The sequence below is a fragment of the Oncorhynchus masou genome, chromosome 12, assembly GCF_036934945.1.
Source record: "Oncorhynchus masou masou isolate Uvic2021 chromosome 12, UVic_Omas_1.1, whole genome shotgun sequence".
NCBI classification, from domain to species: domain Eukaryota; kingdom Metazoa; phylum Chordata; class Actinopteri; order Salmoniformes; family Salmonidae; genus Oncorhynchus; species Oncorhynchus masou.
Window position 1 is genome coordinate 7,851,045 of NC_088223.1, and position 21,939 is coordinate 7,872,983.

At 47.0% G+C, this 21,939-nt stretch overlaps 2 protein-coding genes across 5 annotated transcripts in view; both read left to right on the top strand.

Annotated features, from left to right (window-relative positions):
- LOC135549504 (KH domain-containing, RNA-binding, signal transduction-associated protein 1-like) overlaps window positions 1-16,291 on the top strand; it is a 31,053-nt gene extending 14,762 nt beyond the window's left edge. The window contains exons 5-13 of one of the 4 annotated variants that reach the window (XR_010456981.1): window positions 2,456-2,607; window positions 2,737-2,977; window positions 9,065-9,132; window positions 9,682-9,740; window positions 10,036-10,245; window positions 12,422-12,528; window positions 15,266-15,563; window positions 15,697-15,808; window positions 16,105-16,288. Coding sequence is in view for 2 of the 4 variants with exons in the window: in XM_064979517.1 (XP_064835589.1) it covers window positions 2,456-2,607; window positions 2,737-2,977; window positions 9,065-9,132; window positions 9,682-9,740; window positions 10,036-10,142 (627 nt within the window). In the remaining 2 variants the exon portion in view is untranslated. Of the gene's footprint in view, window positions 1-2,455; window positions 2,608-2,736; window positions 2,978-9,064; window positions 9,133-9,681; window positions 9,741-10,035; window positions 11,388-12,421; window positions 12,529-15,265; window positions 15,809-16,104 lie in introns of those variants that run through there. The other 3 variants (XR_010456980.1, XM_064979517.1, XM_064979519.1) reach the window with 3 other exon arrangements.
- On the top strand, window positions 15,334-20,029 carry LOC135549000 (uncharacterized). The gene is made up of 3 exons (XM_064979072.1): window positions 15,334-15,429; window positions 16,105-17,096; window positions 18,436-20,029. Exons 1-3 carry the CDS (start codon window positions 15,334-15,336, stop codon window positions 18,467-18,469), a joined length of 1,122 nt encoding a protein of 373 aa, XP_064835144.1. The 3' UTR covers window positions 18,470-20,029.
- Window positions 20,030-21,939: the final 1,910 nt, after the last annotated feature.

A 21,939-nucleotide genomic window follows, 5' to 3' on the forward strand; every position in this document is an offset into this window, starting at 1 on the left:
TGGTTTGTGCTTAGTGGGGCTATCATTTGTTTTTCAACAGGACAATGACCCAACACCCAACACGCAGCCGACAAGTGCTCAGCATATGTGGGAACTCCTTCAAGACTGTTGGTAAAGCATTCCGGGTGAAGCTGGTTGAGAGAATGCCAAATGTGTGCAAAGCTGTCATCAAGGCAAAGGATGGCTACTTTGAATAATCTGTAATATATTGTTATTTAACACATTGCTTAATAAATGATTCCATAGGTGTTGTTTTAATGTCTTCATTATTATTCTACAATGTGTAAAATAAAGGAAAAACCCTTGAACGAGTAGGCGTGTCCAAACTTTTGACTGGTACTGTTGGTTAGCCTTGTTTGTTTGGTTCATATGTAGTGATTTCCCAGACAGACTTGTTTAGATTGGAGTGGAGTGCTCCGTATTACACCCAGTAATTATCCCTCTGAAAATGATTCTAGGTTAGCGAGCTTCATTTGTCTAGTTTGAAGTGATTTGATTTTTCTACAGCCCGGGGAAAGCACTGTCTCTCTCCCTGGCCCCTCTGTTTCGTCTTAATAATTAGTTGGCCTAGGTAGAAATGATAAGATGAGTTCTTTGATCGTATCACAGAACGTTCACCTCAAGAGTAGTAGACATGTTACACATTATGTGGTGCAGTGGAGCTCAACTCTGAGGGTAAGGACAGGCAGCTACCCTCATCTGGGGAGAAGACCGAAACCAACATAAGCTGTGTTTATCCACCACTATCTGCATGCATAGCACATGAATTTCAAGTCCTAAAAGAAGGGAGTACAGCATTTATTCAAAGTCATCAATGATTTTCCCTCAAAACTGACTTGGTGGATTCACACAATGGTTTAGGTCCAGGGATGTCTGTTAAAGAAAGGAAACGGAGAAGGACATAGCTGAATATGTCCGATATTAACTCTCATTAGCGTTGCAAAGCGTTCTGCAACTGTTTGTTAGTGTGTATTAACTGTCTAAATTGTTAAACAAAGGCAATGCCGTGTTGCTCTTGGCCATGGATTAATACATAAACAGACAAATGGTGGTGTTCTGTGTGTTGTCACTCTAGGGAACCATGTTCTCCACTCATCTCTAAAGGGCTCCCTATTCCGTACATAATGCAGTACGTTTGAGCCTGGGCCCATAGTAGTGGGGACAGTATAAAGATGGCGGTGTTTTGAGGCACAACATCGGACCGTGGTTCTACCCCCCCCCCCCGCCCCCATCAAAATGACTCTCTGAAGAAAGACTGTTTTGATGCTTGGTGTGTGAAGGTTCCCTACTGCAGGGGTATGCATCATTATTTATCTGTTTTTAAACCTCTCCAATAAACAGAGGAATATGTGTAAGATTTACCACTAGAGTACATTTTTACTAGTTCTTTTACCTTGCCTATGTAGGGACTGGGGTGCTGCATCGACACACTTTGCGTGAGACACACACACACACACTGTTTTAAAAGGCTTTATGAGACATGCTGTTTATTGCCTGCTGCCTCGCTCTTTTAGTCATTAGAGGAATGGTTTGTATTGAGCGGCTTAGTAATTACCTTCCCTCTCTTCCCTTCCCTCTCTTCCCTCTCTTCCCTTCCCTCTCTTCCCTGTCCTCCTTCCCTGTCCTCCTTCCCTGTCCTCCTTCCCTCTCTTCCCTGTCCTCCTTCCCTGTCCTCCTTCCCTCTCTTCCCTTCCCTCTCTTCCCTGTCCTCCTTCCCTGTCCTCCTTCCCTGTCCTCCTTCCCTGTCCTCCTTCCCTGTCCTCCTGTCCTCCTTCCCTGTCCTCCTTCCCTCTCTTCCCTGTCCTCCTTCCCTGTCCTCCTTCCCTGTCCTCCTTTCCTGTCCTCCTTCCCTGTCCTCCTTCCCTCTCTTCCCTTCCCTCTCTTCCCTGTCCTCCTTCCCTGTCCTCCTTCCCTGTCCTCCTTTCCTGTCCTCCTTCCCTGTCCTCCTTCCCTCTCTTCCCTGTCCTCCTTCCCTCTCTTCCCTGTCCTCCTTCCCTTCCTTCCCTGTCCTCCTTTCCTGTCCTCCTTCCCTGTCCTCCTTCCCTTTCTTCCCTGTCCTCCTTCCCTCTCTTCCCTGTCCTCCTTCCCTGTCCTCCTTCCCTGTCCTCCTTCCCTCTCTTCCCTGTCCTCCTTTCCTGTCCTCCTTTCCTGTCCTCCTTCCCTGTCCTCCTTCCCTTTCTTCCCTGTCCTCCTTCCCTCTCTTCCCTGTCCTCCTTCCCTGTCCTCCTTCCCTGTCCTCCTTTCCTGTCCTCCTTCCCTGTCCTCCTTCCCTCTCTTCCCTGTCGTCCTTCCCTCTCTTCCCTGTCCTCCTTCCCTCTCTTCCCTGTCCTCCTTCCCTCTCTTCCCTGTCCTCCTTCCCTCTCTTCCCTGTCCTCATTCCCTCTCTTCCCTGTCCTCCTTCCCTCTCTTCCCTGTCCTCCTTCCCTCTCGCTCCCTTCTTTCTCTGTCTGTGCAGGACATGATGGATGACATCTGTCAGGAACAGTTCATGGAGATGGGTTATCTGAACGGAGGCCAGGAGCACGGGCCAGGGGCCCCACGAGGTAGAGGCGGCCCACCGGGCCCCAGGGGCCGAGGAGGGCCACCGGGTCAAACAGGGGCATCCAGGTAACCAGACAGACAGACAGACAGGCAGACAGACAGACAGACTCAGGATGACATTTATCAAGGTGGCTGGTGAGAATGTATTGTCTGGTCCCCTTCTTTCCTTCATTTTCTCTTCCTCCATCTCTCCAGGGGTCGAGGTATGCTCCCACGTGGAGGTGTCACAAGGGGAGGTGCGCCCCGCGGAGGGCCAGCGAGAGTTGGGGTAGTGAGGGGGTCACCGGCAGGAAGAGGGGGACCTCCAGCTGCCCCCGCCCGAGGGGCAGCAACGCCCCGAGCCAGACCCCCTGCCCCTGGGGGACCACAGAGGATGCCCCCTCCACCCCCCCACCAGCACCAACACGGCCCAGGACCGGAACAATACGAGGAATATGTAAGTTAAAATATCAATTCATTTTAAAATTACTGTTCAGTCCTTTATCATTCCATACATGAAACATGTATTATTCCATGACATTTTAGAGTCGTAAGATCTCTTACATGTTTTATTAGCTAGTAGATTTTTTTTTTCTCCCACCAATCATGTGGTAGTTATTAAGATACATTGTAACAATGACCATACTAGGATTCAGAGAACACCTTCATTGTGGAAAGCTTTGAAGCCGATAAGAAATAGATAAGAATGTAATCTGGTTAGTTAACCCTCATTTATCCAGGTTAGTTGAACTCTATTTCACCAGGGGAGATCAGATCTAGGTCAAGACAGTACTAGTAGTGGGAGTCGACTAGTAATGTGTTATTGTAGAGAGCAAATCGAGTGAAGCCACAGCCTTGCCTGGTCTAGCTTTTTATAAGACTTAGGTACAGTGACATTTTAAAGAACTACCCTGTTTTATATTTGGATTCACGTTTATTTTATCTACCTCTGGTTTGGTAATGACTGCTCAGTACCTCTGGGTTAAGGTTTGGTAATGACAGCTCAGTACCTCTGGGTTAAGGTTTGGTAATGACAGCTCAGTACCTCTGGGTTAAGGTTTGGGAATGACTGCTCAGTACCTCTGGGTTAAGGTTTGGTATTGACTGCTCAGTACCTCTGGGTTAAGGTTTGGTATTGACTGCTCAGTACCTCTGGGTTAAGGTTTGGTAATGACTGCTCAGTACCTCTGGGTTAAGGTTTGGTAATGACAGCTCAGTACCTCTGGGTTAAGGTTTGGTAATGACAGCTCAGTACCTCTGGGTTAAGGTTTGGGAATGACTGCTCAGTACCTCTGGGTTAAGGTTTGGTATTGACTGCTCAGTACCTCTGGGTTAAGGTTTGGTAATGACTGCTCAGTACCTCTGGGTTAAGGTTTGGTAATGACAGCTCAGTACCTCTGGGTTAAGGTTTGGTAATGACAGCTCAGTACCTCTGGGTTAAGGTTTGGGAATGACTGCTCAGTACCTCTGGGTTAAGGTTTGGTATTGACTGCTCAGTACCTCTGGGTTAAGGTTTGGTATTGACTGCTCAGTACCTCTGGGTTAAGGTTTGGTAATGACTGCTCAGTACCTCTGGGTTAAGGTTTGGTAATGACAGCTCAGTACCTCTGGGTTAAGGTTTGGTATTGACTGCTCAGTACCTCTGGGTTAAGGTTTGGTATTGACTGCTCAGTACCTCTGGGTTAAGGTTTGGTAATGACTGCTCAGTACCTCTGGGTTAAGGTTTGGTATTGACTGCTCAGTAACTCTGGGTTAAGGTTTGGTATTGACTGCTCAGTACCTCTGGGTTAAGGTTTGGTATTGACTGCTCAGTAACTCTGGGTTAAGGTTTGGTATTGACTGCTCAGTACCTCTGGGTTAAGGTTTGGTATTGACTGCTCAGTACCTCTGGGTTAAGGTTTGGTATTGACTGCTCAGTAACTCTGGGTTAAGGTTTGGTAATGACTGCTCAGTACCTCTGGGTTAAGGTTTGGTATTGACTGCTCAGTACCTCTGGGTTAAGGTTTGGTATTGACTGCTCAGTACCTCTGGGTTAAGGTTTGGTATTGACTGCTCAGTACCTCTGGGTTAAGGTTTGGTATTGACTGCTCAGTAACTCTGGGTTAAGGTTTGGTATTGACTGCTCAGTACCTCTGGGTTAAGGTTTGGTATTGACTGCTCAGTACCTCTGGGTTAAGGTTTGGTAATGACTGCTCAGTACCTCTGGGTTAAGGTTTGGTAATGACAGCTCAGTAACTCTGGGTTAAGGTTTGGTAATGACTGCTCAGTACCTCTGGGTTAAGGTTTGGTATTGACTGCTCAGTACCTCTGGGTTAAGGTTTGGTAATGACTGCTCAGTACCTCTGGGTTAAGGTTTGGTATTGACTGCTCAGTACCTCTGGGTTAAGGTTTGGTATTGACTGCTCAGTACCTCTGGGTTAAGGTTTGGTAATGACTGCTCAGTACCTCTGGGTTAAGGTTTGGTATTGACTGCTCAGTACCTCTGGGTTAAGGTTTGGTATTGACTGCTCAGTACCTCTGGGTTAAGGTTTGGGAATGACTGCTCAGTACCTCTGGGTTAAGGTTTGGTATTGACTGCTCAGTACCTCTGGGTTAAGGTTTGGTATTGACTGCTCAGTACCTCTGGGTTAAGGTTTGGTATTGACTGCTCAGTAACTCTGGGTTAAGGTTTGGTATTGACTGCTCAGTAACTCTGGGTTAAGGTTTGGTATTGACTGCTCAGTACCTCTGGGTTAAGGTTTGGTATTGACTGCTCAGTACCTCTGGGTTAAGGTTTGGTAATGACTGCTCAGTACCTCTGGGTTAAGGTTTGGTATTGACTGCTCAGTACCTCTGGGTTAAGGTTTGGTATTGACTGCTCAGTACCTCTGGGTTAAGGTTTGGGAATGACTGCTCAGTACCTCTGGGTTAAGGTTTGGTATTGACTGCTCAGTACCTCTGGGTTAAGGTTTGGTATTGACTGCTCAGTACCTCTGGGTTAAGGTTTGGTATTGACTGCTCCTCTGGGTTAAGGTTTGGGAATGACAGCTCCTCTGGGTTAAGGTTTGGTAATGACAGCTCAGTACCTCTGGGTTACAGTTTGGTAATGACAGCTCAGTACCTCTGGGTTAAGGTTTTGTAATGGCTGCTCAAGGTACACAACATTGCAGTAAAACCAGCTCTAACAGACTGATTACCCCTTAACAAAAGGCTAAGCTGTGTTTCGCTATATTTCACTTGTGATTTCATGAATATTAATATTTTCTAGTAAGATTATTTGGCTGTTGCACTATGCTAATTAGTGTAGTTGATGACAATTCTCCCGGATCCGGGATGGGATGCGTAGTTCCAAGAGATTAATGGAAGTTCTTCTTTGCCAATTAATTTACAGTCTAGAACTCCTCTACAGGTGAATGGAATTCAAATCACATTTTATTCGTCACAGTCACGTTTAGCAGATGTTATTGCGTGTGTAGTAAAATGCTTGTGTTTTTAGCTCCAACAGTACAGTAATATCTAACAATTCACAACAATACACACAACCTAAAAATAAATATTGGAATTAAGGAATTTAAGGATGAGCAATGTCGTAGTGGCATAGACTAAAATACAGTAGAATAGAATACAGTATATACATATATATACAAATATGTAAACATTATTAAGGTGACTAGTGTTCAATTATTAAAGTGGCCAATGATTTCTAGTCTGTATATGGAGCCGCAGCCTCTAAGGTGCAGGGTTGAGTAACCGGGTGGTAGCCAGGTAGTGATGGCTATTTAACTGTCTGATGGCTCGAGATAGAAACTGTTTTTCAGTCTCTCGGTCCCTGCTTTGATGCACCGGTACTGACCTCGCCTTCTGGATGATAATGCGGTGAACAGACAGTGGCTCGGGGGGTTGTTGTCCGTGATGGTCTTCTATATTTTTTTAAGGTTTTAGGTGCCAAGCCAAATTTCTTCATCCTCCCGAGGTTGAAGAGGCGCTGTTGCACCTTCTTCACCACACTGTCTGTTGGTGGACCATTTCAGTTTGTCAGTGATGTGTATGCCGAGGAACTTGAAGCTTTCCGCCTTCTCCACTACGGTCCCGTCGACGTAGGCACGCTCTCTCTGCTGTTTCCCTAAGTCCACGGTCATCTCCTTTGTTTTGTTGACGTTGAGTAAGAGGTTGTTTTCCTGACACCACAATCCCAGAGCCCTCACCTCCTCTATGTAGGCTGTCTTGTCACTGTTGGCAATCAAGCCTACTACTGTAGTGTCATCTGCAAACTTGATGATTGAGTTGGAGGTGTGCGTGGCCAGTCATGGGTGAACAGGGAGTACAGGAGGAGGCTGAGCATGCACCCTTGTGGGGCCCCTGTGTTGAGGATCAGCGAATTGGAGGTGTTGTTTCCTAACTTCACCACCTGGGGGTGGCACGTTAGGAAGTACAGGACTCAGTTGCACAGGGCGGGGTTCAGACCCAGGGCCCTGAGCTCGATGATGAGCTTGGAGGGACCTCTGTTGTTGAATGCTGAACTATGGTCAATGAACAGCATTCTTACATAGATATTTCTCTTATCCAGATGGGATAGCGCAGTGTGATGGCGATTGCATCGTCTGTGGATCTATTGGGGCGGTAAGCAAATTGAAGTGGGTTGAGTGTTTCAGGTAAGGTGGAGGTGATATGATCCTTAACTAGCCTCTGAAAGAACTTCATGATGACAGAAGTGAGTGCTACGGGGTGATAGTCATTTAGTTAATTTACCTTTGCTTTCATGGGTACAGGAACAATTGTGGCCATCTTGAAAGCATGTGGGGACAGCATACTGGTCTTAGGAGAGATTGAAAATGTCCGTAAACACTCCAGCCAGCTGGTCTGCGCATGCTCTGAGGACGTGGCTAGGGATACCGTCTGGGCCGGCAGCCTTGCAAGGGTTAACACGCTTAAATGTCTTACTCACGTTGGCCACGGGGATGGAGAGCCCATACTTCTTGGTAGCGGGCCGGGTCGGTGGCACTGTGTTATCCTCAAAGCGAGAGAAGAAGGTGTTTAGCTCGTCCGGAAGCAAGAAGTCTGTGTCTGCGACATGGCTGGTTTTCCCTTTGTAATCCGTGATTGTCTGTAAACCTTCCACATACGTTTCGTGTTTGAGCCGTTGAATTGCACGTCTACTTTGTCTCTATACTGACGTTTTGCCTGTTGGATTGCCTTACGGAGGGAATAACTACACTGTTTGTATTTGGCCATATTCCCAGTCGCCTTACCATGATTAAATGCGGTGGTTCGAGCTTTCAGTTTTGCGCAAATTCTGCCAACAATTCACAGTTTCTGGTTAGGGTAGGTTTTAATAGTCACAGTTGGTATAATCTCCTATACAATTCCTGATTAAACTCAGTCACCGTATCCATGTATTTGTCTGTTATTTTCAGAGGCTAGACCGGAACATATCCCAGTCCGCTTGCTCAAAACCATCTTGAAGCGTTGAATAGTCCTGAGCACGGGTACTTGTTGTTTTGAGTTTCTGCCTACAGGAAGCGAGGAGCAACAGTAAGTTGTGATCAGATTTGCTGAAGAGAGGGTGGGGAGGTCCTTTTTGCATCCCCGAAGTTGGAGTAGCAGTGGGCGTACTACAGTCAATGTGTTGGTAGAACTTAGGTAGCGTTTTCCTCAAACTTGCTTTGTTAAAATCTCCAACTACAATAAATGTGGTTTCCAGTGAAGTTCTCTGAGGGCCGTCATGGTATCGGCTTGAGGGGGAATATACATATACTGTGACTATAACCAAAGAGAATTCTCTTGGGAGGTAATACGGTCTGCATTTGACTGTGAGGTATTCTAGGTCGGGTGAACAAAATGAAAATGAGTTTCTGTATGTTATCACAATCACACCATGAGTGGTTAATCATGAAACATACATCCCCGCCTTTGTTCTTCCCAGAGAGTTCTTTATTTCTGTCTGTGAGATATACTGAGAACCTAGCTGGCTGTATGGACAAAGACAGTATATCCAGAGAGAGCCATGTTTCTGTTTGACAATCCCTGATGTCTCTCTGGAAGGAGATTTGCGCCCTGAGCTCATCTACTTTATTATCCATAGACTGAACATTAGCGAGTAATATACTCGGAAGCGGTGGATGGTGTGCGCGCCTCCTGAGTCGGACTAGAAGTCCACTCCGAATACCTCCACCGGCTGTGTTTTGGATCAGCCTCTGGAATCAGGTCAATTGCCCTGGGGTGTACGAACACATTTGGGGAAAGTCGTATTCCCGGTCGTAATGCTGGTGAGTTACTCTGATATCCAGAAGTTATTTCCGGCTGTATGTAATAACACAACAAAATCTTGGGCAAATAATGTAAGAAATAACAAATAAATAAAAAATGTACTGCAAAGTTGCTTAGGAGCTAGAAGCAGAGCTGCCCCATCTGTCCGCGCCATCTTGCATCATCATCAGTTCACAGGTCAAGGATCAAATAAAGGCCTTATGTTTATTTTTACTCTCTCTGCTACTCTTTCTGACCCCCCTCCCACTCTTTCTCTCTCTCTCTCTCTCTCTCCCTCTCGCTCTCCCCTTCTCACTAGGCTTATGATGAGGGCTACACAGAGCCAGCGTACGAGTCATACGACAATTACTACAGTCAACCACAGGCGTGAGTCACCCATCTCTCTCTATTGGCAACAAACAACACACACACTAGTGCATACACACTCGCGCATGGTCTTGCTCTCGCACCTCCTTGCTCTTCACGGTTGCACTTACCCTACTTACAAACTGGATTATTGAGTTATGGGGACTGTAGGGACTGAAATAAATTTGAGTTCACAATGGATTAACTTTCCTACCCTGAGTCTACGTGTTAATCGGAGGAAGATATGGGCTGCTGTTTCAGCTAACTGTGACTAGGTTATCGCTTGGCTAACATCTGTTATTAAAGCTATTCTATTTACATATTAAGTGATTTTATGAATGAAATGTAACTCAAAGATGACAGCTGGTTTGCTTGGTTTGCTGCCTAGCTTGTGTTTCTGGTTAGCTGTATAAGCTAGTTAGCGACCTACCTGGTTAGCTTGATGCGCTAGTTAGCGACCTACCTGGTTAGCTTGATGAGCTAGTTAGCAACCTACCTGGTTAGCTTGTTTAGCCTGCTAGCTTGGTGTGCTGCTATTTGAAATGTTCTTTCTCCTCTGTTTTCTCTTAGAGAGCCAGAGTACTACGACTACGGACATGGAGAGGTACAGGAGGCATATGAACCCTACGGTAAGACATAACTACTCCACTCTCAAGCTGAACCTCTCACCCTTTATGGAGAGGGAAATCTGTTTTCTCGCTCGATTATATGCTCTCAGCATGTGCCAACATTTGGTATGGTTCTGTAGTCGGTACATTTCATGCATAATGCCGACAACAGAAACGTGTTCAATACATCCTTGTTGAAGTGCGCTTGGGAAACGGAAGGAAATCGTGTTTTAGTTGGAGATGTCTACGTGACAGCCAAGTTCTTTGTTGTAATGACATTTCTGTTTTTGTCTCTCTGTTCTGTCTGGTTCTGTAGCCCAGGATGACTGGAACGGAGCCCAGAGAGCGGCACCGGTGGGGAAGGCCCCACCTTCCAGAGCGGCTAAGGGCCCTTACCGAGAACACCCCTATAGACAATACTGAACTCACCATGACAGCGCCTAGCGACCAACGCTAACGAGTTGCCCTGACAACCAACCAACCTGTCTACCACGGCAGCTCTCGCTCTAAGCAAGCCTCGGAAAAAGTAATTGTCCGTTTTTGTTTTTGTTTTCTACTACGATGGACTTTTACAAACAGAAAATGAGGATCTTGACTGATTGAAGCTGGTTTGATATTTCATTCAGAGCAACCCTAAAGCATTTTTTTTAGATGGGTTAGAGAATATAACTGTATTTTAGTTTGAAGTTTTAGTTACTGTTTTTCTCTGACCCTATCTCTCCCTTGGCTTTTTTTTGCATTGTCGACCGTAAACTTTTTTTTTTTTTTTTTTTACCTTTTGGATTTAAACTCATTTCGAGTGGAGTTGGAGACTGCTTATCCACTTTTTAGCATCTTAAGACAAACATTTTTAATTATTTTGTTAAAAAAAATACTTTGTTAAGGGACAGTTGCAGATTCCCATTTAGGCTACATTTCAAAATTCTGTTTTAATATAGCGAAGTAAAAGAATTCAACGCTGTTTCAGTTATGTAATATAGACCAAACAAAAAAACATCAAATCAAGTCAAACGAAACAGTAAAAACAAACAAATGTTAATGGAATTTGTAGCAGCGATCTATTCATTCTTGATTTATAATTCCCATTTGTTTTAAATAGTCTTTTAATTAAAAGTTGTCAATTTAGATTTAGGCAGCAGGGATTATATAAATGATATTTTGTCATTGTACATTAGAGTTTTGAAATATAGGCCTAATAACCACTGTTGAGATGGACTGTCCTCACATACTTCATTTGTTTATTAAAATTGTTCAACGTTTTAAGTACATTTTTAAGTACATACTTCTTAGAAGTAGAATATGGCCTTAGATGATAGAGAGAAAACAACACGTGTTACTACAGGATCTTATTGGTTGAATCTGAGTCTATGAACTGCATGTAAAAAATGACGCAATGAAGGATTGGGACAAAAATCTCCACATGGGTTTTCTCTTTATACAGAGAAGGGATCCTGCAGTTCATTAATCTGGTGTCTTTGTACATACTTTTTAAAAAAAACGTCCAAACTGTACGTGTCCACTATTCTGCCACTGGTATATGTACCCTCTCCATTAAAAATGCATTATGCTCTATGTGTAAGGCTTGTCTAAATAGGTACTACTACATCTTCCCAGAAGATGTTTTGTAGCAGTTTGTCAATAAAGATTTAGTTTGTTTTTTCTATGAAACTTCCGTAATTTGGTTTATTTCTTGACTATTTTTAAATATCCTTTAACAACCTGGTAGTTAGAGGTGTTGTTATTTGTATCTCTCTACAAAAAAACACTTTTTTTCTTTTTAAATTTAAATGATTTGTATTGTAATCTGAAGCCCTTAACGTATACTAAATGATGTCTTGATTTATTTATTTAAAAAGCAACACAACTTATTCTTTCTCTCTCTTTCTATACTTTTTAAAAAGGAGCCAGAGGTAAGAGCTCTAAAATAACCTGGATAGCTTCCTAATGTGTTTTAAAGCTCTAAAGCATTGAGTGCCTTGGGTATGTATAAAGACTTTTTCAATCCATCTTACCTGTGGTCGTAGACGGTAATGAGAAATGCATTGCTAGACTCTTGTTAATAAATTAACTGGACTCCGACCATTTGAAGTCCTAGGTTTCAGGGTTTGACCTCTATGTTCATGTCATGTGTAGTGGCCGACGCAGTGGCTTCTTTAGGAAAGAGAGTAATGGCAGAGGAGAGGATGGTTTAAACTGTAATCGTTCCACTATAAAGGTAACCTTAACCCTAAATGTGTCATTTTTGATAGTGTGTTTATACATTGAATTAAGATGCTGGTAAATTGCGTGCAATTTAGTAAAAGAAGAATTCTAGTCATGTCAACAACAACAACAACAAATCTAAAGTAACGTAACTTCCAATATTATTGTAGTTGTAGATTTACTAAAATAAATGTTCTGTGTACTAACAAAATATCCTACAACAGTGTTAATAATGCAACTCTTGCTAAAAATGAAAATCTGCAAAGCCGAATCTTTATCAATATCTTCTGAACCAGTTGATCTGCTGCTACTTTTTTCTTTGCGATATTTGTGTAAACATTGCATATACTCTAACACGTTTTACATATTTTGTAGAACGTAATGGACTAAAGCTTGAGTTGCATGACTACAACTACTCTGTCCATTTTGCATGATTTTAACTGAACTGTCCACTAGTGGTTTCCTATTGGTTATGGATTTAGTGTGTCTCTTCACCTCAGGTCCAACTATTAGTCAGTCATGGACCAATCAGAGGGTGGCTTACTGGAGAGCGAGAGAACCAATCAGAGGTCGGCTTACTGGAGAGATGATGCCATACATACCTCAGGTAGGCATTTGTTTCGGCTAAGGGGTTTTGTCAACCTATGTTGCCAGTGTCTGGTTTCTCAATATCGATGGAATTTAAGTTTGCAATTTTCAGATGGTAGCCTACAAGTAGAAAAATAGAACTCAACTGATTGAACATAACATTTATTTCTATGTAAGGCCTAGGTCTCCTTGTCCGAGAGAGTTTTTACATGGTTATCAAAATGTCACGCCAGAGTAAGCCTACGCGAAACACAGCCCATATTTTAAGTGTTTCTAAAATCATCTATGGGAAAAATGAATGGTGGAGAAACTATTGGAACCATTTCCCTGTTTGACTGCTATGTTTTATGGTCATACATATGAGTCATAATACCTATCGGGGCGGCAGGGTAGCCTAGTGGTTAGAGTGTAGGGACGGCAGGGTAGCCTAGTGGTTAGAGTAGGGACGGCAGGTAGCCTAGTGGTTAGAGTGTAGGGGCGGCAGGTAGCCTAGTGGTTAGAGTTTAGGGACGGCAGGGTAGCCTAGTGGTTAGAGTGTAGGGACGGCAGGGTAGCCTAGTGGTTAGAGTAGGGACGGCAGGTAGCCTAGTGGTTAGAGTGTAGGGACGGCAGGTAGCCTAGTGGTTAGAGTGTAGGGACGGCAGGGTAGCCTAGTGGTTAGAGTAGGGACGGCAGGTAGCCTAGTGGTTAGAGTGTAGGGGCGGCAGGTAGCCTAGTGGTTAGAGTGTAGGGACGGCAGGTAGCCTAGTGGTTAGAGTAGGGACGGCAGGTAGCCTAGTGGTTAGAGTGTAGGGACGGCAGGTAGCCTAGTGGTTAGAGTGTAGGGGCGGCAGGTAGCCTAGTGGTTAGAGTGTAGGGACGGCAGGGTAGCCTAGTGGTTAGAGTGTAGGGACGGCAGGGTAGCCTAGTGGTTAGAGTAGGGACGGCAGGTAGCCTAGTGGTTAGAGTAGGGACGGCAGGTAGCCTAGTGGTTAGAGTGTAGGGACGGCAGGTAGCCTAGTGGTTAGAGTGTAGGGGCGGCAGGTAGCCTAGTGGTTAGAGTGTAGGGTCGGCAGGTAGCCTAGTGGTTAGAGTAGGGACGGCAGGTAGCCTAGTGGTTAGAGTGTAGGGACGGCAGGTAGCCTAGTGGTTAGAGTGTAGGGGGGGCAGGTAGCCGAGTGGTTAGAGTGTAGGGACGGCAGGGTAGCCTAGTGGTTAGAGTGTAGGGACGGCAGGTAGCCTAGTGGTTAGAGTAGGGACGGCAGGTAGCCTAGTGGTTAGAGTGTAGGGACGGCAGGTAGCCTAGTGGTTAGAGTGTAGGGGCGGCAGGTAGCCTAGTGGTTAGAGTGTAGGGACGGCAGGGTAGCCTAGTGGTTAGAGTGTAGGGACGGCAGGGTAGCCTAGTGGTTAGAGTAGGGACGGCAGGTAGCCTAGTGGTTAGAGTAGGGACGGCAGGTAGCCTAGTGGTTAGAGTGTAGGGACGGCAGGTAGCCTAGTGGTTAGAGTGTAGGGGCGGCAGGTAGCCTAGTGGTTAGAGTGTAGGGTCGGCAGGTAGCCTAGTGGTTAGAGTAGGGACGGCAGGTAGCCTAGTGGTTAGAGTGTAGGGACGGCAGGTAGCCTAGGGGGTAGAGTGTAGGGCGGCAGGTAGCCTAGTGGTTAGAGTGTAGGGACGGCAGGGTAGCCTAGTGGTTAGAGTGTAGGGACGGCAGGGTAGCCTAGTGGTTAGAGTAGGGACGGCAGGTAGCCTAGTGGTTAGAGTGTAGGGACGGCAGGGTAGCCTAGTGGTTAGAGTAGGGACGGCAGGTAGCCTAGTGGTTAGAGTGTAGGGACGGCAGGGTAGCCTAGTGGTTAGAGTGTAGGGACGGCAGGGTAGCCTAGTGGTTAGAGTGTAGGGACGGCAGGGTAGCCTAGTGGTTAGAGTGTAGGGACGGCAGGGTAGCCTAGTGGTTAGAGTGTAGGGACGGCAGGGTAGCCTAGTGGTTAGAGTGTAGGGACGGCAGGGTAGCCTAGTGGTTAGAGTGTAGGGACGGCAGGGTAGCCTAGTGGTTAGAGTGTAGGGACGGCAGGGTAGCCTAGTGGTTAGAGTGTAGGGACGGCAGGGTAGCCTAGTGGTTAGAGCATTGGACTAGTGACCGGAAGGTTGCGAGTTCAAACCCCCGAGCTGACAAGGTACAAATCTGTCGTTCTGCCCCTGAACAGTCAGTTAACCCACTGTTCCTAGGCCGTCATTGAAAATAGGAATTTGTTCTTAACAGACTTTTCTAGTTAAATAAAGGTAAAATAAATAAATACAAATATCTAGAAACCCCCCAACGACTTAGACTTTTAAGAAATAAAGTGACGTGGAGAAGAAGCATCTGACGACGTACTTTGCTGATCTACGAGGGATCTGAGGCAGGCATTAGATCGCAAGTGTTTTCAAGTGCATAAAACTGGTTTTGGGAAACAGCTCTGAGATATAACGATGCTCCTACAATGCATTTGGAAAGTATTCAGACCTTGACTTTTTCCAAATTTTGTTATGTTAAAGCCTTATTCTAAAATTGATCAAATTGTTTTGTTCCCTCAATCTACAAACAATACCCCGTAATGACAACGCAAAAAACTGTTTTTGAGACATAAAAAAACATAAGTATTCAGACCCTAAAACAGAGATGTTTTACTCAGTACTTTGTTGAAGCACCTTTGTTAATGATACAGCATCAATTCTTCTTGGGTATGATGCTACAAGCTTGGCACACCTGTATTTGGTGAGTTTCTCTCATTCTTCTCTGCAGATCCTCTCAAGCTCTGTGAAGTTGGATGGGGAGCGCCGCCGTACAGCTATTTTCAGGTCTCTCCAGAGATGTTTGGACAGGTTCAAGTCCGGCCTCTGGCGGGGTCACACAAGAACATTCAGACTTGTCCTGAAGCCACTCCTGTGTTGTTGTCCTGTTGGAAGGTGAACCTTCGCCCCCAGTCTGAGGTTTTGAGTGCTCTGGAGCGGGTTTTCATCAAGGAGCTCTCTGTATTTTGCTCAAAGTGACCATCGGGTTCTTGGTCACCTCCCTGACCAAAGCCCTTCTCCGCTGATTGGTGAGTTTGGCTGGGCAGCAAGCTCTAGAAAGGGTCTTGGTAGATCCAAACTTCTTCCTTTTTAAGAATGATTGAGGCCATTGTGTTCTTGGGGTCTTCGATGCTGCAGAAATGTTTTGGTATCCTTCCCCAGATCTGTGCCTCGACACAATCCTGTCTCGGAGCTCTACAGACAAGTCCTTCGACCTCATGTCTTGGTTTTTGCTCTGACATGCACTGTCAACTGTGGGACCTAATATAGACAGGTGTGTGCCTTTCCAAATCATGTCCAATCAATTGAATTTACCACAGGTGGACTCCGATCAAGTTGTAGAAACATCTCAAGGATGATCAATGGAAACAGGATGAACCTGAGCTCCATTTTGAGTCTCATAGCGAAGGGTCTGAATACTTAAGTAATATGGACAGGAAGGACCTGATCCTAGATCAGCACTCCTGCTCTGAGACACTATGAATACAGGTCCAGATTTATAGCCATAATGTCAGATGTCCTGATACTGAGTGTGTGTGACTGATAAACCAATACACATGTTACTTCTAGAACCCTGGGCGCTGTCCGGAACACTGGGCGCTGTCCGGAACACTGGGCGCTGTCCGGAACCCTGGGCGCTGTCCGGAACCCTGGGCGCTGTCCGGAACCCTGGGCGCTGTCCGGAACCCTGGGCGCTCTCCGGAACCCTGGGCGCTGTCCGGAACACTGGGCGCTGTCCGGAACCCTGGGCGCTGTCCGCAACACTGGGCGCTGTCCGGAACCCTGGGCGCTGTCCGGAACCCTGGGCGCTGTCCGGAACACTGGGCGCTGTCCGGAACACTGGGCGCTGTCCGGAACCCTGGGCGCTGTCCGGAACCCTGGGCGCTGTCCGGAACCCTGGGCGCTGTCCGGAACCCTGGGCGCTGTCCGGAACCCTGGGCGCTGTCCGCAACACTGGGCGCTGTCCGGAACCCTGGGCGCTGTCCGGAACCCTGGGCGCTGTCCGGAACCCTGGGCGCTGTCCGCAACACTGGGCGCTGTCCGCAACACTGGGCGCTGTCCGCAACCCTGGGCGCTGTCCGCAACACTGGGCGCTGTCCGCAACACTGGGCGCTGTCCGCAACCCTGGGCGCTGTCCGGAACCCTGGGCGCTCTCCGGAACCCTGGGCGCTGTCCGGAACCCTGGGCGCTGTCCGGAACCCTGGGCGCTGTCCGCAACCCTGGGCGCTGTCCGCAACCCTGGGCGCTGTCCGTAACACTGGGCGCTGTCCGCAACACTGGGCGCTGTCCGCAACACTGGGCGCTGTCCGCAACACTGGGCGCTGTCCGGAACCCTGGGCGCTGTCCGGAACCCTGGGCGCTGTCCGGAACCCTGGGCGCTGTCCGCAACACTGGGCGCTGTCCGGAACCCTGGGCGCTGTCCGGAACCCTGGGCGCTGTCCGGAACCCTGGGCGCTGTCCGGAACCCTGGGCGCTGTCCGGAACCCTGGGCGCTGTCCGCAACACTGGGCGCTGTCCGCAACACTGGGCGCTGTCCGGAACCCTGGGTGCTGTCTGAACCTGTAAGTCTCTCTTTTATAAGGCTCTTGTGGAGGTTAGGTTCCAAGCCTTCACAGCCAAGTTAGCGTGTTACACTTGTACTTTAGTTGGGGCTTTTGGTACATTTTGTAGCACCACCCTGGAGAGCCAAGGATCATGCTGCAGTGATAACAGGACTTGATCTGCGTCCCACCCTATTCCCTATGTAGTGCAATATAAAGGGAAAATGGGGCCATTTGGGACGCAGACCTGCTTTTTCATAGACCCTTTCCCCAATAGCTGTTCTCCAGTAGCCTGTCCCAGTCAGTGAGTATGCTCAGTTGGTGTCAGCAGTTACCTTGGGAACAGGACTAATGAGAATGTACAGATTCTAGAGTTGTGAGGTTGTGACAGGACCGTAACCATGGAGCTCTGGGGGTTTGTGACAGGACAGTAACCATGGAGCGTTGTGACAGGATAGTAACCATGGAGCGTTGACAGGATAGTAACCATGGAGCCCTGGGGGGTTGTGACAGGACAGTAACCATGGAGCCCTGGGGGATTGTGACAGCACAGTAACCATGGAGCCCTGGGGGATTGTGACAGGACAGTAACCATGGAGCCCTGGGGGGTTGTGACAGGACAGTAACCATGGAGTGTTGTGACAGGATAGTAACCATGGAGTGTTGTGACAGGAACGTAACCATGGAGCCCTGAGGGGTTGTAACAGGACCGTAACCATGGAGCTCTGGGGGTTTGTGACAGGACAGTAACCATGGAGCGTTGTGACAGGATAGTAACCATGGAGCGTTGTGACAGGATAGTAACCATGGAGCCCTGGGGGGTTGTGACAGGACAGTAACCATGGAGCCCTGGGGGATTGTGACAGCACAGTAACCATGGAGCCCTGGGGGAATGTGACAGGACAGTAACCATGGAGCCCTGGGGGATTGTGACAGGAAATTGAACCTGCAGGAAAGGGCTACTAGCAGTAAAAATTTCAAGTGACAATAACATCAGAACTATGTCACGAAGCTAGTTTTTCTTAGCGGTGGGTGGTGATTTTAAACGAGCTGTTCTTCAGCCCTTCCTAGTACAGTCAGATAGATGGCTGTTGTTGAAGTAGAGGGGAGGAAATGACCAACCATCCTCTTGGAGAGAGATAAAGCCTTCCAGTCTTGATCCAATGCTCATTTATACTGCCAATAAAGATCCTGGTCAGCTAATAGTCGAATACTTGAGTGGAATGTTGAATATGTTCATGTAGATTGGTTCTTGTTCTCCTTCCTCGAGGCATGTTGAATATATCAATGTATATTGGTTCTTGTAAGAATGAATGCTAACATAATTGTTTGGTTGTGTTCTCTTTGTTCCCCTCTGCAGCGAGCTGGTACAGGAGCAGCAGGGCTCTACATGACAGAGCACTGGATCGCCGTCAGGCTACACAGTGAAGTACTGACCCAGTAGAGGGCACCAACACTGGGGTAGAGCAGTCTGGAAGGAGGGCAGGCTGCCCAGAGGACCAGAGAGCAGATGTAGCCTACAGAGGAGAGAGAAGGGAGCCTTGGCCCCTCTAGAAAAAGAAGAGGGGTGGTTCTATGAGGCTCTGTATTAGAATCTGGATGAGGGGAGAAGATCCTGGACTGTGAAGCTATGACACTTTATTGTGAAGCTATGACACTTTATTGTGAAGCTATGACACTTTATTGTGAAGCTATGACACTTTATTGTGAAGCTATGACACTTTATTGTGACGCTATGACGCTTTATTGTGAAGCTATGACACTTTATTGTGAAGCTATGACACTTTATTGTGAAGCTATGACATTTTATTGTGAAGCTATGACACTTTACTGTGAAGCTATGACACTTTACTGTGAAGCTATGGCACTTTACTGTGAAGCTATGACACTTTATTGTGACGCTATGACACTTTATTGTGAAGCTATGATACTTTATTGTGAAGCTATGACACTTTATTGTGAAGCTATGACACTTTACTGTGAAGCTATGACACTTTACTGTGAAGCTATGACACTTTACTGTGAAGCTATGACACTTTACTGTGAAGCTATGACACTCTACTGTGAAGCTATGACACTTTACTGTGAAGCTATGACACTCTACTGTGAAGCTATGACACTTTACTGTGAAGCTATGACACTTTACTGTGAAGCTATGACACTTTACTGTGAAGCTATGACACTCTACTGTGAAGCTATGACACTTTACTGTGAAGCTATGACACTTTACTGTGAAGCTATGACACTTTACTGTGAAGCTATGACACTTTATTGTGAAGCTATGACATTTTATTGTGAAGCTATGACACTTTACTGTGAAGCTATGACACTTTACTGTGAAGCTATGACACTTTACTGTGAAGCTATGACACTCTACTGTGAAGCTATGACACTTTACTGTGAAGCTATGACACTTTACTGTGAAGCTATGACACTTTACTGTGAAGCTATGACACTGTGAAGCTATGACACTTTACTGTGAAGCTATGACACTTTACTGTGAAGCTATGACACTGTGAAGCTATGACACTTTACTGTGAAGCTATGCTTGTGATGTCTACGTTTGACCGTGGTGTTTTGATACCGTACTGCTTATTCACTGGTAGGCACTTTTTTGTTATATGAATCACTTTTGTATTGTTTTTTGTAATGAGAACAGTTTCCAAGACCTTCTACAGTTTGTAGTAAGTGAAACTTCATTGTTATGGAAATGTCCTATGACAATGACCACCCAGGCTGTAACCAGCTGTGAAATTGGTTTAAATTTCCCTTTTAATAGGTTGTCCTATTTTCTTTGAAGGGTTGAACACATGTTTACTTTCTGCAAGGCAAGCCCCCCCCTTCATAAACACATTCACTATTAATTATACTCTTTAACAGATACAGTCTGTGTCAATTTTGTCTTTATGGTTTTAAATATCAGGGTGAATTATAATATGTGCTTGTGAAATCAAGACGCCCTAAGAGTGAATCTTGTTTCTGTTCTGCTCGAGGCCTCTGCTGCTCGCCACGTCGTTCACACACCGAATATCACTCACACACACACGCAAGCACAACAGACAATCCCTGGCATGACCCAGCCTATGTTGCCCTAAAGATATGAAATGCTCATGTGAACTGCATTTGCATGTCCTTTCCGCTCAAATGTGCAAAGCTTTCGCAAACAAATGTTGGCTTGCTCAACGTCCAAGTCTGATAATGCTGTGAGATCTGGCTGTGAGGGATGTGTGTGTGAGGGAGATAGCAAATGCTGGTAATCTATCTACCTCTCCGGCTCCTCCGCTGACCCCCCCTTCTCCCCTGTCTCCATCCCTTTCGCTCCTGTCTCTCGTACTCCCTCCCTACCTCCTTTCTCCCCTGTCTCCATCCCTTTCTCTCCTGTCTCTCGTACTCCCTCCCTACCTCCTTTCTCCCCTGTCTCCATCCCTTTCGCTCCTGTCTCTCGTACTCCCTCCCTACCTCCTTTCTCCCCTGTCTCCATCCCTTTCGCTCCTGTCTCTCGTACTCCCTCCCTACCTCCTTTCTCCCCTGTCTCCATCCCTGTCTCTCCTGTCTCTCGTACTCTCTCCCTACCTCCTTTCTCCCCTGTCTCCATCCCTTTCTCTCCTGTCTCTCGTACTCTCTCCCTTCCTCCTTTCTCCCCTGTCTCCATCCCTTTCTCTCCTGTCTCTCGTACTCTCTCCCTACCTCCTTTCTCCCCTGTCTCCATCCCTTTCTCTCCTGTCTCTCGTACTCTCTCCCTTCCTCCTTTCTCTCCTGTTCTCCCCAGACTCCCTCCCTACCTCCTTTCTTCCCTACCTCCATCCCTTTCTCTCCTGTCTCTCGTACTCTCTCCCTACCTCCTTTCTTCCCTACCTCCATCCCTTTCTCTCCTGTCTCTCGTACTCTCTCCCTACCTCCTTTCTCCCCTGTCTCCATCCCTTTCGCTCCTGTCTCTCGTACTCCCTCCCTACCTCCTTTCTCCCCTGTCTCCATCCCTTTCGCTCCTGTCTCTCGTACTCCCTCCCTACCTCCTTTCTCCCCTGTCTCCATCCCTTTCTCTCCTGTCTCTCGTACTCTCTCCCTACCTCCTTTCTCCCCTGTCTCCATCCCTTTCGCTCCTGTCTCTCGTACTCCCTCCCTACCTCCTTTCTCCCCTGTCTCCATCCCTTTCGCTCCTGTCTCTCGTACTCCCTCCCTACCTCCTTTCTCCCCTGTCTCCATCCCTTTCGCTCCTGTCTCTCGTACTCCCTCCCTACCTCCTTTCTCCCGTCTCCATCCCTTTCTCTCCTGTCTCTCGTACTCTCTCCCTTCCTCCTTTCTCTCCTGTTCTCCCCAGACTCTCTCCCTACCTCCTTTCTCCCCTGTCTCCATCCCTTTCGCTCCTGTCTCTCGTACTCCCTCCCTACCTCCTTTCTCCCCTGCCTCCATCCCTTTCTCTCCTGTCTCTCGTACTCCCTCCCTACCTCCTTTCTCCCCTGTCTCCATCCCTTTCTCTCCTGTCTCTCGTACTCTCTCCCTTCCTCCTTTCTCTCCTGTTCTCCCCAGACTCTCTCCCTACCTCCTTTCTCCCCTGTCTCCATCCCTTTCTCTCCTGTCTCTCGTACTCCCTCCCTTCCTCCTTTCTCCCCTGTCTCCATCCCTTTCGCTCCTGTCTCTCGTACTCCCTCCCTACCTCCTTTCTCCCCTGTCTCCATCCCTTTCTCTCCTGTCTCTCGTACTCCCTCCCTTCCTCCTTTCTCCCCTACCTCCATCCCTTTCGCTCCTGTCTCTCGTACTCCCTCCCTACCTCCTTTCTCCCCTGTCTCCATCCCTTTCGCTCCTGTCTCTCGTACTCTCTCCCTACCTCCTTTCTCCCCTGTCTCCATCCCTTTCTCTCCTGTCT